The 16263-nt window shown below is 43.9% G+C and overlaps 2 protein-coding genes across 2 annotated transcripts in view; one reads left to right on the top strand and one right to left on the bottom strand.

Moving 5' to 3' along the window:
• tmem117 (transmembrane protein 117) overlaps window positions 1-16263 on the top strand; it is a 117628-nt gene that overhangs the window by 53966 nt on the left and 47399 nt on the right. The window contains exon 3 of the mRNA XM_084335274.1: window positions 13673-13805. Within this exon, the coding sequence (XP_084191400.1) occupies window positions 13673-13805 (133 nt within the window). The remainder of the gene's footprint in view (window positions 1-13672; window positions 13806-16263) is intronic.
• On the bottom strand, window positions 705-4278 carry LOC311244774 (P2Y purinoceptor 6-like; the record flags this gene model as incomplete). Its single annotated transcript, XM_084334461.1, has 2 exons — window positions 705-1702; window positions 4239-4278. The coding sequence occupies 2 exons, from the start codon at window positions 4276-4278 to the stop codon at window positions 705-707; spliced, it is 1038 nt and encodes a 345-aa protein (XP_084190587.1).

The raw sequence follows: 16263 nt of genomic DNA, 5'->3' as shown, positions 1-16263 counted from the left end.
GGGACCAATTATTTCATAGATTTATAATTCTAGGATTTTCATTAGATGGAATTATTAAAGGGGCATTTTGCAGATGTTTTACCTGAATCCAATTGTTCTGTTGTGAGGAGGACATGTGATAATTGGACATAAAACGTACCAACATGAGACATGAGACAGACACGAGACATGAGTGTCTGCATCAGCCCCCCGAGACACTCCACAGGATGACATCACCCAGTGGAGAGCAGACTGCAGATGCTATCGCCTTAACTGTTTTCCTTAACTAGCTCTCGAGAGCACAGTTGGTTGGTTTCATGTCCGATTATCACAACAGAAACATACGATTCCAGTTAAAAATCCCTTTTTTTATCACTTTTCATCTTGATTAAAAAAAACATACATTTCACTCCTGTGTAATGAGCTCCAGTGAAACTCTTTTAATCCTTCTCTCCGGTAGAGCTCAGTGAGAGGTTATCACACAATGATGCAGCCAAGAGCACATTAACTTAATTGACTCCAAAATTAGCAATACAATTTTTCTTTAAAATAAAAAAATATATAATACGACACAACCAATTAGCATACATTGTCTGTCCGAACCTGGCCATACCCGACGGCAGATACCCGACGGCAGGGCTTTTTCTGGCCCCCCGTCGGGCTCTGGCTGAAACTGAGAACTCCACAGTAACAGATGGAGCTGTAATGATGTCCCCCACTCTTAGTCACTCCATTACCCCTACCCTCCTGCTGGCCCTGCAGCACAGCCTCTTGTATGGGCCTCTCCTGAAGGCCTGCAGCCTTCTCTGGAACTTCTCACTGGCCAGGATGTATAGCACCGGGTCCAGAAAGCTGCTGACACTACATATGGCCTCGAAGAACTCATAGGAGGCATAGAGGATGCTGACGTTAGCCGGCGTGATCTGCCCACGGACCCTCATGAACACCAGTGTGATGATCATGACGTGGTAGGGCAGGAAGGACACCACGAAGATCACCAGGGAGGCGCTGATGAGCCGCATGGGCTTCGCCGCCCGCTGGCCCCCCCTGTGCCTTTTGATCCTGGGGAGACGCCTCAGAACGCGCAGCGTCATGGTGTAAGAGACCAGCATGACGCTGAAGGGCAGGATGAAGCCCAGCAGAGTCTTGATGATGGTGATGACTTTGACGTAGACAAAGGGGCCCTGGATGTGATCCATGCACACGGTGACGTTCCCCGGACGCTTCACTCCGAACGTCACGAAGAGGTCGGGAATGCAACTCAGGAACAGCGCGATCCACGTACAGGCCGAGCACAGCTTGGCTTTGCTCACGCCCCACCACCTGAGAGAGCTAATGGGATGGACCGTCCCGGCGTACCGGTCGAAACTGATCAGAGTGAGAAAGAAGATGCTGCCGTATATATTGATGTTGAAGAAGATCTTCTTGAACTGGCAGAAGATCTGGATGTCTTTGAGGTAGGGCCGCTGGAGGTTGAAGTAGATGGTGAAGGGGAAGGTGAGGATCCAGGCGCAGTCGCACAGGGCCAGGTTCAACAGGAAGACGTTACTAGTGCTGCAGGTCTTCCGGAAGAAGGTGTAGTTGAGCAGTGCCATCACATTCCCTATGATGCCCACGGGCAGGGCGAAGGTGAAGAGCACCAGCAGGACGTAGCAGTACCACTTGCTATTCGGATACTGACTGCAGAAGGGCCTCGACTGGTTGAGGAGCTCAAAGAGTCGCTCTGGGAATTGAAGGAAAGGAGACACCTGTTTTTTATTGTCATTGCACAGACAGTACAATATAATGCAATAACGTTGGTGTAAACAGTGTAATATGTGAATGTATGACAATAAATATATATATAATAAATATGCTAGGCTAATGTATGTACAGTATTATTATATACAGTGATACAAGTATACATTATGGTAGTAAACCATACTAGCCAGTGGTATAAGTAATACGAGTAGGTATGGGATATACAGATATAATAAAATTATACAGTGTGTACAGTTTGTACTGTTGTAAGGATAGTTTGAGGTAGGTATTAGTACAACAAGGTTGAACTCTGAATTCAAGAGCTGCTATGTCAGTACCAACTGTTACAGCTAATGCTAGCTAGTGTTAGTCAAAGATGTTCTTTGGTTAACAGAAGTCTATTCAACAGAAGTTGCAACATTTGGTAGCTAATGCTAGCTAACAGCAAAAATGTGTTTGACGCTTTGCGTTGTGGGGGAGGACTGAATTACATCAAACATGCCATACTTAATTTGAACCACTAGAGGGAGAAACACAACATTCCTGTGAAAGAACAAAATGTTATCATATTGATTGACATCCTTCACCATAACATGGCCAGATATTATTTTTTTCCCAGCAAAAATAAGTGGTTTTAGTGTGAAATTACTCGTTAAAGGTAGAATATATAATGCCGTCAAACAGAAACTTCTAGACATGGAGCCCCTCTTGGTACAGTATTGTGCTTTGTTTTTGATTTTTTTCTTTTGTTTTTGTCTGACACGTGAGTTGGATTTCAGTGGATATAGAGGTGGTGTTGCTACTGCTGGTCACACCTCAGACTAGAGAGGTCTGGAGAAATTCACAGTATAATAAGTTCATTCATTCATTTTATTTTGTTTCGTACATGGGGGTACAGTTCATCTTTGCACAATATCACCAACATTTCTTTTTTAACATGATACACCCATGGCCGAAGAGGAGCAGGATGAAGAAAACTTATGTTTCCTGCCCCCTTCCAAACTTCATATTTATTTTAACATAATGGTCAGCTCAAACCACTAACTAAACTAAACTCCAAACCCACACGTCAGACTAAAACGAAAACAAGTAAACAAAGCGCAATACCAAGCCGGGCTCCTTCGCTGTTTGACAGCATTACAGATTCCACCTTTAAACTGTCATTAGAAAGCATGCAGGCTTACTTAGTACCACCTTACATTAAATGCGTGTTGTGGTAGACTGATAATTAATGTCCTCATTATATATATAAATATTTTTTTATTTATATGTATAAATCTACAGTCATATTCAGCAAAGATGTTGAGCACATTTACCCTTTTTCAGAAACTACACTCACAGTTCTACATATTGCCACGGGAGCAGCACAGTACAGCCACAGTCTTCTAGTGTCGGCCGCTGGAGCAGTTGGAGGTTAAGTGATTTGCTCAAGGGCACTTCAGAAGTAGTTATTGAGGGAATAGAGAGCATGTTTCATCCACTTCCCTGCACCAGATGTTCCTCCTACTCCTGGGATTCAACTGGTCTGCTTCTCTAACCTTTATGTTACAGCTGCCGCATAAAACGGAAGCCTTCCATTCACTTCTTTCACTCAGTTTGTGTATACTGTACAATTTGACTTGTGTTGTTGTTGCACAGTGTGCGTATTGTTGGGCCAAACTAATGTAATTCATAACAAATGACCTGCGTCTTAGTATGTTCCATAAAAGCATACTAAAAGTTATATATTTATGTTGTTGATTATTAATGAGTTCAGGTAGTTTGTTTTATTGGGGCTACTATTGTTTAAATCCAAGCAGCTCTTGTCCTGAGGCCTGTGTGTCTATGCTCTCAGCCACCCAGAGCTCTAACATGGCTCTGTCCTCCCGCTCTCCATAGTCTCCAGGCATCACTGTCACCAGGAAGTGAAAGCTTGAACGTGTCTGCTGGGATAATGAAAACTGGGATGCCACTGTTGATCTATTGCTATAATATGACGTCCTGTGTTTGCATTTAATCAGAGATAGTCCATTCATGCTGACCAGCTTAGCAGAAGGTAACTAATTTACTGTGGGTACATTTCAACATTCACTCTATGCCTGTCTGTTTATCTGTCTGTCTGTCTGTCTGTCTGGCTGTCTCGCTGTCTGCCTCTCAGTCTCTCTGTCCGTCTGCCCAGTGAAACAAAACGATAAGGAAAATGTATGTATTCTATTTTGTAAAGACAATCTTATTATTTGATGTCTTATACATTTGTAAAAAGTAAGTAATACAAACAACATTGATTCAATACTGGTCAAACATGTGCAGAACAATCTGAATTTGAAAACAGGGATGGATAAAAAATTACTTTATTTGGATAGTTTCACTACAAATCATTTTACAAAATAAAAGCATACCATTGTTGTGTATAGTTGCTGTGTTATTAACGATATACGTTGGCATTTTGTTAAACCATAGCTGATGTTAATTTGTACTGCTGTGTTAAATAAGATTGCTCCCATAGCTGAAGTCTGTCGTCTACTCTAGGCTGTTCTTACCCTGTGTGTGACCCAGAGAGTAGTTGAACGGTGGAATCATGATGGATGGAGACGCCGCTGACGTCGCAGGCCTCCTTCAGTCTACCTCCACCAGCTGTGTGCTTCTCCTCTGGCTGGTGGCATCGGCACACTGCCTTTATCTGGAACTGTGTGTGTGGGTGTGTGTGTGGTTTGTGTGTGTATCGGTGTATGTGTGTATCGGTGTGTGACGTGTGTGCTTATGTGATTGTGTGTGTGTGACCAAGTTTATCAATGTGTGTGTGTGTGTACATGGTAAATGGCTGCATTTATATAGCTATTTTATCAAATGCACTTTACAATTTGTTCCTCACATTTTACCCATTCACTCACACATTCACACACCGACGGCAGAGGCAACCATGCAAGGTGCCAACCTGCACTTCGGGAGCAATAAGGGGTTAAGTGTCTTGCTAAATAACACTTCGACACGCAGCACGCTCCCGGGAGGAGCGGGAATCAAACCGGGAACCTCCGGACTCTACCTCCTGAGCCACTGTCGCCCCATGTGTGTGTGTGTGTCCATAGTACAAGTATTCATAGGCATTTTAGACTTCCTTTTGGCAATAGGATTGCGCTTATCCTCGTCATTAGAGCACAATTATCTTGAGTTTTATTATAAATATGTAGACTAGACTTGATTGATTGATTGATTGATTGATTGATTGATTGATTGATTGATTGATTGAAAATTGTATTACCAGATTGAAGAATGGGTCCAATACAGTACAGCTCAATACACACAATTGTTAAGGGGATGCAGACCAGAGAAATACTTTTGTCTTGTTTACATCAGGGTCCCCCATTTTCAATTCATCATAACATATATGACATACATGACATACAGGTAGACAGTGCTGTTGCATCTAGACATTTATGACATACCAGATCTACAAATATACAGTACTGTTTATGTGTACAAAAGGAGTCTAAAAAGAGAGTATATACATTTGAGGGGGAAGAAACTGTACATTGGAGGAGGTTGGGTGGGTGGAGTGGGGGGGGGGGGGGGGGGGGGAGTTGGGTAGGCGGGGTTAGCTGTGGTATTGTATGTACCTATGTTCCACCACTAGATGGAGACAATCCCACACATTTGAGTAAGTTGTCGGCTATCTGGAAAAGGGAGCATGGAGGTGTGTGTGTGTGTGTGTGTGTGTGTGTGTGTGTGTGTGTGTGTGTGTGTGTGTGTGTGTGTGTGTGTGTGTGTGTGTGTGTGTGTGTGTGTGTGTGTGTGTGTGTGTGTGTGTGTGTGTGTGTGTGTGTGTGTGTGTGTGTGTGTGTGTGTGTGTGTGTGTGTGTGTGTGTGTGTGTGTGTGTGTGTGTGTGTGTGTGTGTGTGTGTGTGTGTGTGTGTGTGTGCGTGCGTGCGTGCGTGCGTGCGTGCGTGCGTGCGTGCGTGCGTGCGTGTGTGTGTGAGATACGTCGATAGAGATTGAGAGAGAGTACGTGAAAATATGCCAACTTGCTTGACTGTCTATTGTGTGTGCGTGTGTGCGTGTGTCGGTTGCCTGTGTGTGTTGTTGCCGTCCCCCTGCTGGGCTGGGTTTGGAAGTAGAGAAGACTCGTGAGTCGTGAATCATTCTTTATCGGGCCCCTCTACGGGCGGGAGGTGTGATGACTAAAGGTGCTTGGCTGAACAGTCCTGAATCATCCCCTAGTTAAATCCAACCCAGATGGAATGCGAGGTCGGCCGCTGTGCTCGCCGGCGCCGCTGGCCGCTTTAAAAGTCCGATCCGCCGATACATACACTCTGCGTCTACAGCAGAGATGACGCTCACTGGCACTGGAGGCAATTAAGTTCATCCATGCAGACCAATTCAATTATGCATCTGTGACGAGCCCTGAACTTCCAGAGAGCAAGACGTATAGCCCTCGCAGCAGGCGCTCGCCCGCTGCTATCGCTGTGCCCTCAAACATGTTGGGGATTTACCATTTATGGGACAGTTTGGTTTGTATCTTGTCTGGAGTTATCATATAATACGTGTATTTTAAACTGTCAGTGCTGCGGATATATTGGTTTCTCTAGAATTAACGACAATGGTAAGGCTGTACCCAGGGCTGGACTGGGACAAAAAAATCGGCCCTGGCATTTTTGGCCCAGACCAGCCCACCACAATCGGTCGGACACCATCCACCATCCTATTCCCCCAAACCACTACAAAGCTGGGTAGTAAGTGCCATGGACAAGTGTACCAGTGCAAGTGGACCAGTGTACTCACTTGCTCTTGGCTGAATCTTGTTTTGGGTGGTGATGTAAAAACACCTGCATCATAGCAGGCTCAGGACGGGCAAAGTAGTCTACAGCCTGTTCCTCCCTGTCTCTCTCCCCCACAACCTGGCTTGACTAGACATAAGGAGAGTAGGAGACAGAGAGATGATTACAATTAACTGGTACATTCAGGTCCAGAATTGTTGGAATTCCCTGACAAAGATGTGCAACTGGTACTGGTAATGAGCAAATAGTTGTTTATTCAATTAATGCATGGAGCTGTTCCATCTTATTTCATTTGATACTAACTACTCAGTTCATGCATATTTCAAGTATCCAAATATCAATGATGAATATTGCATAAGGTTCACCTTTTTGTTTTATATTCATGTTCAGATAGGAGATCTTTGTATGTGATTTATATGGCAATTAAATCAATGGTGTGCTTGTTTGTTTGGGGAGTTTGACCTACAGTTAATGTGCCTACCACGTGAAGGTGCATGCTCAATGGACAGCACAAAGATTATTTATTTGTCATTTGTGTAGGTGGAGACTAGAGCTACCACTGATAGTAATAAGTTATAAGTAAGGGATAATGTATAGCTACGAGGTCATTGTCGCAAAATAATTGACCGACACGGAGTTTAGAATACCGAGGCACCTCGCCGAGGTGTTCTAAACGTAGTGAAGGTCAATTATTTTGCGACAATGACCGAGTATAGGCTATACATTATCCCGCTTATTACATGGCTAACTTACTAACAATATACCTAATTCATTTTACACCATCGACAAGACGAGATCAAATGCAGACGCAGTTGTTCTGTGGCTCTGTCAGCCCAAATAAAGTGATTATTATTATCGCCGGCAGCCGGCAGGTGTGTCTGATTGCACTGATGCAGTGTGTGTCAGTGGGCTTGATTGCTCCAGCTGCGAAAAGCAATAATCACCTGTGATTATTGCGCGTTGCCCATGGCAGCGGTCAGTTATTGAAAAATAATTCACCGCTGTCAGGGGCTATTGACCAATCACAATCAAGCATTTCGGCGAATGTTAAAACGCCATTTAATAACAGTAAGTAATCCATACCATATATATCCTAATAGTTACCTTACCATCATACTTGGCTGAAAATAAACGTTGCTGCCTGTTGTGAATGTGTTTTTCTCTGTATGCTAATACTTAGGCATACATTTTTGCAGTTGAGCAAAGATTTGCAGTTGAGTAGGCTATATGTGCTGTGTTTTTATGTATTCCATCGAGGACCACCTTGGAAATAAGTGTTTTAATGAATGCTTTTAGGTGATATCCTCAGGAATACAAATTGGTCATGATAATTTGTTGTTTGTAATTTCCAAATAAAAATCTAATCAAATAAAAAAAATCTGTTTTTGCAGTTGAGCTACAGGTGTTGTATACAGCTGCTAATGATTTTTAAAATAATATTATACGATATGGACCTAGGTCAGGTCACTCACAGGTCACAGCAACGTGGGCTTAGCTTAGCCAACGCGAAGATGCTGGCAAAATAACGTTAGCTAGTTAACTGCATTAGCTACAAAAACAATGCCAATAGCTTGCCTGCTCCACTGCCTGTGTCTGCTCCTCTGCCTGGCAGTGGGCCACCTGAGGCTGTTGCTGCACTACTGTGTGGATGACGACGTTGAAGCTACAGCAAACATTTCTGTTATTGTAGTACATTAGGCAGCATCCGCCTCGCAATTTCTCCGCCAGGCCAGTGTCAGTCAGTAGCAATGGGCCGCTGTCCCAGCCTAGTAGTGGGACAGTCATTGACCAATTTTCTTTTCTATAAATCTAATTATAACGGCCCAAACATGCGTCGGCCCACTGGGAAAATGCCCGGTATGCCAGATTACCAGTTCAGCCCTCTACCATTTAGACAATACTCAAACCTGAAATGAGAGGTTGGTGTGCGTGTGTGCGTTAAGCCTGCAAAATAACCCAGGGCTCTTCCCTGTTAGAATCTCAGCATATCTGGTGTTATGTATGCAGAAAGTGAGCAAGCTGAGATTGAACAGCATAAAGCTATTGGAGAGCAACCGGCCTGGCAGTAATAGGAAAACAAATCGAGCATTCTGCTTGCTGTCTCTCAAGCTACGTGTGTGTGTGTGTGTGTGTGTGTGTGTGTGTGTGTGTGTGTGTGTGTGTGTGTGTGTGTGTGTGTGTGTGTGTGTGTGTGTGTGTGTGTGTGTGTGTGTGTGTGTGTGTGTGTGTGTGTGTGTGTGTGTGTGTGTGTGTGTGTGTGTGTGTGTGTGTGTGTGTGTGTGTATATCAGTAACTCAAAGGGAGGCTGGCTGACTGAAGGACAGTACTGTAAGTAGGAAGGAAGATGGCTGGTTGTTGAGGCGGAGCAGTGTACATGTATGTGGGAACACCTGTAACATCTAGCAATCTGAATTTTAAAACACGGATGGATACAAATTTACTTTTTTTTTTATAGTTTCACTACAAATCATTTTACAAAATAAAAGCATACCATTGTGTATAATTGCTGTGTTATTAATGATATAGGTTGCCATTTTGTTAAACCATAGCTTAATTTGTACTGCTGTGTTATAAGATTGCTTCTATCTATCTATCTATCTATCTATCTATCTATCTATCTATCTATCTATCTATCTATCTATCTATCTATCTATCTATCTATCTATCTATCTATCTATCTATCTATCTATCTATCTATCTATCTATCTATCTATCTATCTATCTATCTATCTATCTATCTATCCATCTATCTATCCCTATCTACTGTATCTATCTATCTATCTATCTATCTATCTATCTATCTATCTATCTATCTATCTATCTATCTATCTATCTATCTATCTATCTATCTATCTATCTATCTATCTATCTATCTATCTATCTATCTATCTATCTATCACGGTGGTGTAGTGGTTAACACTTTTGGTACCAAAAGTAATCTGTAAAATAATACAGTGAATTACCCGTGAAAAAACATTTATTTTGAACAATGCAGATGACACTACAATATATTCTTCGGCAAGCAATGCCAAATACCTCAGCAGTCTTCTTCAAAGCGAGTTAATGCAGATTTCTGAATGGGTCACGGTAAATAAGCTGAAACTGCATCCGAAACAAAATGTCTAATTATTTGTTCAAAGCATGCTCAGAAAGAGAAACACAGATTAAATATTTCTTTGCAGGGTGCAACGGGGCTGTAATGCAGAAAGAGATTGATTTTGGTGGGGTCTAATCTGTGTCTAATGAATGGGTTCTTGTGTTGGGTTATGTGTTGATTTGGAATGTATTTGTCTAGTGGTTATGAGGAGTATTAGAGTATTAGTGTATGGAGTGTCGTGCTGTTGTTGAGCATGTTTTAGTTTTCTCTGAGATGTCTCCGTTTGTTGTTTTATTGATATTTGTTGATTTGATTTGTTCTATGTTTGTATATTTGTTATTGTTCTATATTTGTTTGTATGTCTGATTTTGAATTGTTTAATGTTCTATATTTGTTTGTATTGTATATTGATTGTTTTATTGACATTTGTTTTGTTTTTATGTTGTTTTATTGATTATTCTTGTTTGATTTTTATATGTTTGTAACCAGACCCCAGGAAGAATAGTTGCTGCTGAGGCAGTGACTAATGGGGATCTGAAATAAAGAAATAAAGAAAAGAAATATATATATGAGCCATTTTTTTTTTTTTGATCCACTTTTTCTCCCATTTTTCTATATATTTTCTCCCATCCCAATTTCTTATCATCCAATTCAACCCTCCCCTGTCACGAACGCTGTTTCTTGCCTCCCACAAGCCGGCTGCAATGTGGACTAAGTCATACATAGCACAAGTCCCCTCCGGTACTTGAGGTAACAGCAGTCGCATCTTTTCACCTGCGCAGCTCGATCTCTCAGTGGCGAGGAGTAACGCGTGGGAGGCTCACGCTGCCCCCGACACTTCCTGATTCTACTGCGCAGGCGCACCAACCGACTTGTAGGAGTCGCTTGTTCACAACGTTCGATCCCCACCCTTCAGTTTTCCCTCCCCGTAATACGGCCAATGTGTATTACTGCGGACGACCAGCTAAACTGAAAACAATGTGGAGAGCTGGATTCGAACACGCGAATCCTAGCGTCTCCACACTGGTGGCGAGTGCCTTGCCCACTACACCACCTAGCCGCCCTGTGATGAGCCATTTCTATTGGATCCAAACAAAATATTGTTGCCGAAGGTTTTGTAAAAGATACTTGTGTTTGTGGGCATCCATACCAATATGATATCCCCTCAACCTGGGCAAACAAAATAGCTTTGAGGGGATAAATCATGAACCAGGGATCCACCGATAATACTCTGTCACTGCCGTTACCTAACCTTATGTCTGAACAGTACAGACCCAACCCATTACTTCTACTGAAGTACAGAGACCCAACCCATTACTTCTACTGAACAGTACAGACCCAACCCATAACTTTTTCAGTATAGACTTAGACCATCAGTTTGGGGACATTGGACGAAAGGTTTTGCGATGTAAAAATACGTTAAATCAAATAACTTTTTTAGATTTTTATGTTACAGTTACACATGGCTTTTATTGTTTATTGTTTATTGTTTATTTGATGGATCCCCATTAGTCTACACCCATGGGTGAAAGACTATTCTTCCTGGGGTCCGAACACATAACTTACAACATTACAGTACATTACATTAATTAGAAAAAACAATAAAAACATAAGAAACACTTTAGCCTAAGTACATTCTCAATATCTTTAAAATCTCACAAAAAACACACAAAGGCTCCAGCCACAAATACAATAACTAACTAAACTAACTAACTAAACTAACAATACTAACTAAATAAATCAGTAACTCAACTGTATTTCATTATTCATAACAGCATTTTTCTACTTTTTCTTAAAAGTACATTTGTTTCTGATCATCATTATCTTCACAGGTATACAATTCCAGTTTGCAGCAGCTCTATACATTACGGTTCTCTTAAGTGCATTTGTTCTTGGTAGAGGTAGAGTAAAATGAAGACCCACGGTGTGTCTGGTGACATAGCCATGTCTAGTATTGGTGGGTTGTAGTTCTGACCACAAAGACTTTTATAAATATTAAACAAAAATGTTACAAGGCTGCATGCCAGCCTCTGATCCACTCTAAGCCAAGACAGCGGCATGCATTCCCTCAACACTGCTCCTCACAGAGCAGCGGAGGGCAGAACGTGCCGCTCTGTTCTGAGCGAGCTGAAGTTTCTCCAGATCCCGCTTTGAAGCGCTCGACCAAATTGTTGGGAAGTAGTCCAAGTGTGATAGGACTAAAACTTGTAACATTAGTTTAACTGTCTTCTCACTCAATAGATGAGCACAGGCTTTTGAAACTAGAGATACTGAGAAATCCAAAGTCACCAGTCCTGTAGCTTACTGGCAAAGGGGATACATTGTGCTCCAAGTTTAATCTATTTTAAAGGGGACATGTCTTGCTATTCCTTTCACTATTTGGGCAACTTTACACAATTCCTGTGAGTCTATGGAACACATCTGTAAAGAAAAAAAAAACAAACATTGTTTTGTATTTCTAATCAAGTACTCTAAAGCAGCATTTTTCCACTTCAAGATTTCAAGCTGTTTTGGGCTGGGCTCCGCCCATAAGTGCTTTGAGTGACAGTCACCCACAGTCAGACAGAGGCAGACAGGCAGACAGAGAGAGATATAGAGAGATTGAGGGGGATACTAACGGGAGGTTGTGTGTAAATGTGTGTGTGTTTCCCCAGAAGCTCCTGTCCCTCTCTCTCTCTCCCTCTCTCTCTCTCTCTCTCCCTCTCTATCTCTCTCTCTCTCCCTCTCTATCTCTCTCTCTCTCCCTCTTGCTCGCTCGTTCTCTGCTGTCTCTGTCGGCACCCACCCACTTGAGGACGTTTCAGTATTTCCACTCGCTCTGTTGTTGAGCGAATGGTTGCGCTACAACCATAGGAGGGGGCGTTACTGCAGATCAGTTCCGTGCTACGTAGGATAGCGAGTCAAATCAGAATAGCTTAATTCACTGGGGGAGGATATTGTCTCAACTGAATTGGACTAATCCGCCAAAATGAGAATTAGAGACACAGACCCCATTGGAAAAGGCCATTTATAAGACACAGGACCTTTAAAATAGCTTAGATTTGATGGGAGGAATGTCACAGCGAATGTCACACACAATGTCAATAGGCTATTCCTTTAAAAATCCACTATTGGTCAACCACCAGAAGGTATTCCAAAAGAATAATTTTAAGTGATCGCATCGCCATAGTGATTAACAGTGTATAATGTCTATACACGTTCCGATGGTCAAATACGCTTATGCAACGGAATTCGAGGCGAGGACTGTGAATTTCTGTCCCAGGAGAAGGGGGGGGGGGGGGGGGGGGGGGGGGCACTCGCGAGGAGAAACTGAAAGTGAAGCTGACTATCAGCCCAGAGCCCCATGCAGTTCAGACACGGGACGATACTGCCACCTGTTGATAGTCGATCAGAATGCAGTTCTAATGTGTCGGGACGTGCCTAAATGATGTAGATCGCTCTGGGCAACTGTGTAGAGTGGGGATCAAAGTAAAAAGATCAACGGATCCAAAAACGACTTTTTACGTTTATGGCACTCAGCGGTCGGCGGCCAAACACGTAAAAAGCCGTTTTTGGCACAGGACTGTGTTAAAGGACCTATAGACAGAGTGTCTATCTTGGATATTGTCTCTCTGGACTGAAGACCAGAGCACAGGTGTTGCACTCAGTGACTGTGTCACCAGCACATAGCAGCACTACTGAAAAGCGCCCAGGGTAACACGGTTGGTCAGCTCATTTCACAGGGAAAATTACCTCCCGGGTAGGGAAGTGGTGCTTCAAAGCGGTCTTTAATCATAATTTTGTTGCCTAAAGGGCAACTGTCTGACAGAATAGGACATTATTAATGTGCCTGTGCCGTTTGACTTATCTCAAGCCCTGTCCTCTTTTCTTGACTTTTACTTCCCTTCGGACAAACAGGTTTTTTGAAGCAACAGTTGCGATTGGAGGATCAAGGAAAGAGGGCGGGGATCGAGATAGGTCCATTCCTATCCTAATGGCCCACTGTATGTGTTAGCAAGACAGATTGAATTGAGCACAACTTTTTTTTTCAACAGTGCACTGACTGACCGCTCTCCCCACCCCCCCCCCCCCCCCCCCCCCCCCCCCTCCTCCATGCTCTCCTCAGGTCGACACCTGCGGCTGAAAATGTTCCGTGAAGATCACGGCTCCTGGATGACGATGTTCTTCAGCGCCATCCTCTTCCTCTTCATATTCTCACACATCTACAACCTGTTTCTGTTGATGGTGGGGAGCATGGGGTGAGCCTCTCTCTCTGTCTCTTTCATTCCTCTTTTATCCTCAGGTGTCATCTGTTAGAGCCACCATCGCCCACCAGCACCAATGCTCTCCAATGCTTGGGCTGCTTGTGTGCGCTATTGATCCAACAACGTCTTCCCTGAGCAGAGACTCAATACCGGTCAGATCAATCAACCCCAGGGGCTTTAAGTCAGGAGTAAGGGTATGGGGGGGGGGGGGGGTTAACCTGAAAGATCACCTTCAAATATCCCCCATGAACTCTCTTATGATGAGTGGGACAGTCACAGCCATCTTGACTTTTCTGACAGCGAAAAAAACTAGATGGTTACTTACTTCCCCCTCTGTTTTCCTTTGCTGCTGCCCTGGTTTACTTACTTAAAACAGATTAGAGAAGCGGCGTAGTGTGGTCTGACACACACACATCAAGCCGGTGACAGGAATCCCTTTACGCATTCGTGATGTGTCTGTCTCAGGGAGGGAAAACATGCCCTTGAAGCCAGAGGAGTGATTTACCATTTAGTTTGTTTAGGTTTAAAACATCCAGGTGACAGGTGTCTGCGTCGGGAGAGGCCAGGGGTGTAATGGGATTTGTCCATAATGTATCCCCCCCCCCCACCCTCATAGTAACACGTAGCGTCCACTATCCATAAAGCACAGGCAGATGAAGGCTATTAGCTCACAAGCAAGGTGTTGTGTTTTTCTACGGCTAGAGGGATGAGCTTGTATAATCAGCCCATCCGTCACGCCGAGCGGCCTGGTGACACTGGCATCCATCATGTCTCCTCTTTCTGGTTGGCAGAGGAAGGGGAGCGCATGGCTGAGCAGAGGGGCACGTCCGCCGAGACGAGAAATGTTGCTCGCTCAGGAAAAAGTTCCATTTGCTCTCCCCCGAGTGGCTTCCACAAAGAGGATTTCTGTTCACTTCTTTCCAGTTTCAGGCTCGAAAATGTCAAGAGTCTCTTTTTTTGCATTTGACACTGTGTGTGTGTGTGTGTGTGTGTGTGTGTGTGTGTGTGTGTGTGTGTGTGTGTGTGTGTGTGTGTGTGTGTGTGTGTGTGTGTGTGTGTGTGTGTGTGTGTGTGTGTGTGTGTGTGTGTGTGTGTGTGTGGTGTGTGTGTGTGTGTGTGTGTGTGTGTGTGTGTGTGTGTGTGTGTGTGTGTGTGTGTGCACGCACTCTAGTTGTCTCCGATGCATCAATAGGCCTGCCACGGCATCTGCTTCAGCTGTCCACAATATGTTGCAGCATGACATCCCAATATTACTAAGATAAATAATGATCTATTCTGTCACTTTGAGCGATCTATAATATAAATACGCTTCTACCAGCAATAAGTCACGCATTCTGATTATCAACAGCAGGTGTTGTTGAGCAGTTGCAAGTATAACACTAACCTATTAAACAAACAATTGACCTGTCTCAAAACCCTGCCCCTTTTCTTGATCCTCCAATCACAACTGTCGCTTACCTCGGACAAACCAAGTTTGTCCGAGGTAAGCGACAGTTGTGATTGGAGGATCAAGAAAAGGGGCAGGGTTTTGAGACAGGTCCATTGGTCAGACACCTCTTTTGTTGTGACAGGTGCGATGACATCAGAGCTCCAACTTGTAAAGCTCTCCTTCCGAAGACAGATGGCGCTGTCGTAAAGCGAGCGAACACAGCCAGGCCAAATGGTGTCTCTCTCTCTCGCTCTCTCTCTCTCTCTCTCTCTCTCTCTCTCTCTCTCTCTCTCTCTCTCTCTCTCTCTCCTCTCTCTCTCTCTCTCTCTCTCTCTCTCTCTCTCTCTCTCTCTCTCTCTCCCCCCCCCCCCCCCACCGTCTCTCGTTTCTCTTTCTGCTCTACCGGTGTGTCCGCTGAGGGCCTGGGTCCTGCCAAATACCATTAGTGTTTACATCTCTGTTCAAGACAGCCATGTAAGAGCAGCGCTCACACTACTCCACCAGGACGCCCCTCGGAAAGACCGACTCCAGGCCGGTACGGAGCGAACGTAGTGAACGCAGCGGAGTTAGCACAGAGGGAGAGGGTAGGGACTGGGGGAGCATGTCTATGTTCCCCGGGTCCTATGTTCCCCGGGTCCTATGTTCCCCGGGTTCTATGTTCCCCGCTTTGATTGATTGATTGATTGATTGAAAATTTTAGACCACCAGCCTTGATTCCAAACTCTAACCTTAACCAGTTCGAAAGAGGGCCTAAGCTTAACCGTTTGAAACAAGGCGGACATTAATAATTAATAAAATTATAAAAAATAATAAAATTTTCAATCTATTAATCAATCAAAGCGGGGAACATAGAACCCGGGGAACATAGGGATGATCCCGGGACTGGGAGGGAGGGATGAAGGGTAGGGACAGGGAAAGTGCTCCAGCACTGATGATGTAGTGAAACTTAAGTCTTTTGATCCGTGTCCAAAGCCCCTTCTGCATCTCCCCCCGCCTCCTAGTGCCTCCACCCCGCTGTGTCTG

This window comes from Notolepis coatsorum (genome assembly GCF_963971535.1).
Source record: "Notolepis coatsorum genome assembly, chromosome: 18".
Taxonomy (NCBI): Eukaryota; Metazoa; Chordata; class Actinopteri; order Aulopiformes; family Paralepididae; genus Notolepis; species Notolepis coatsorum.
The sequence above is the reverse complement of the archived record's forward strand: the minus strand, read 5'-3'. Positions and strand labels throughout refer to the sequence as shown.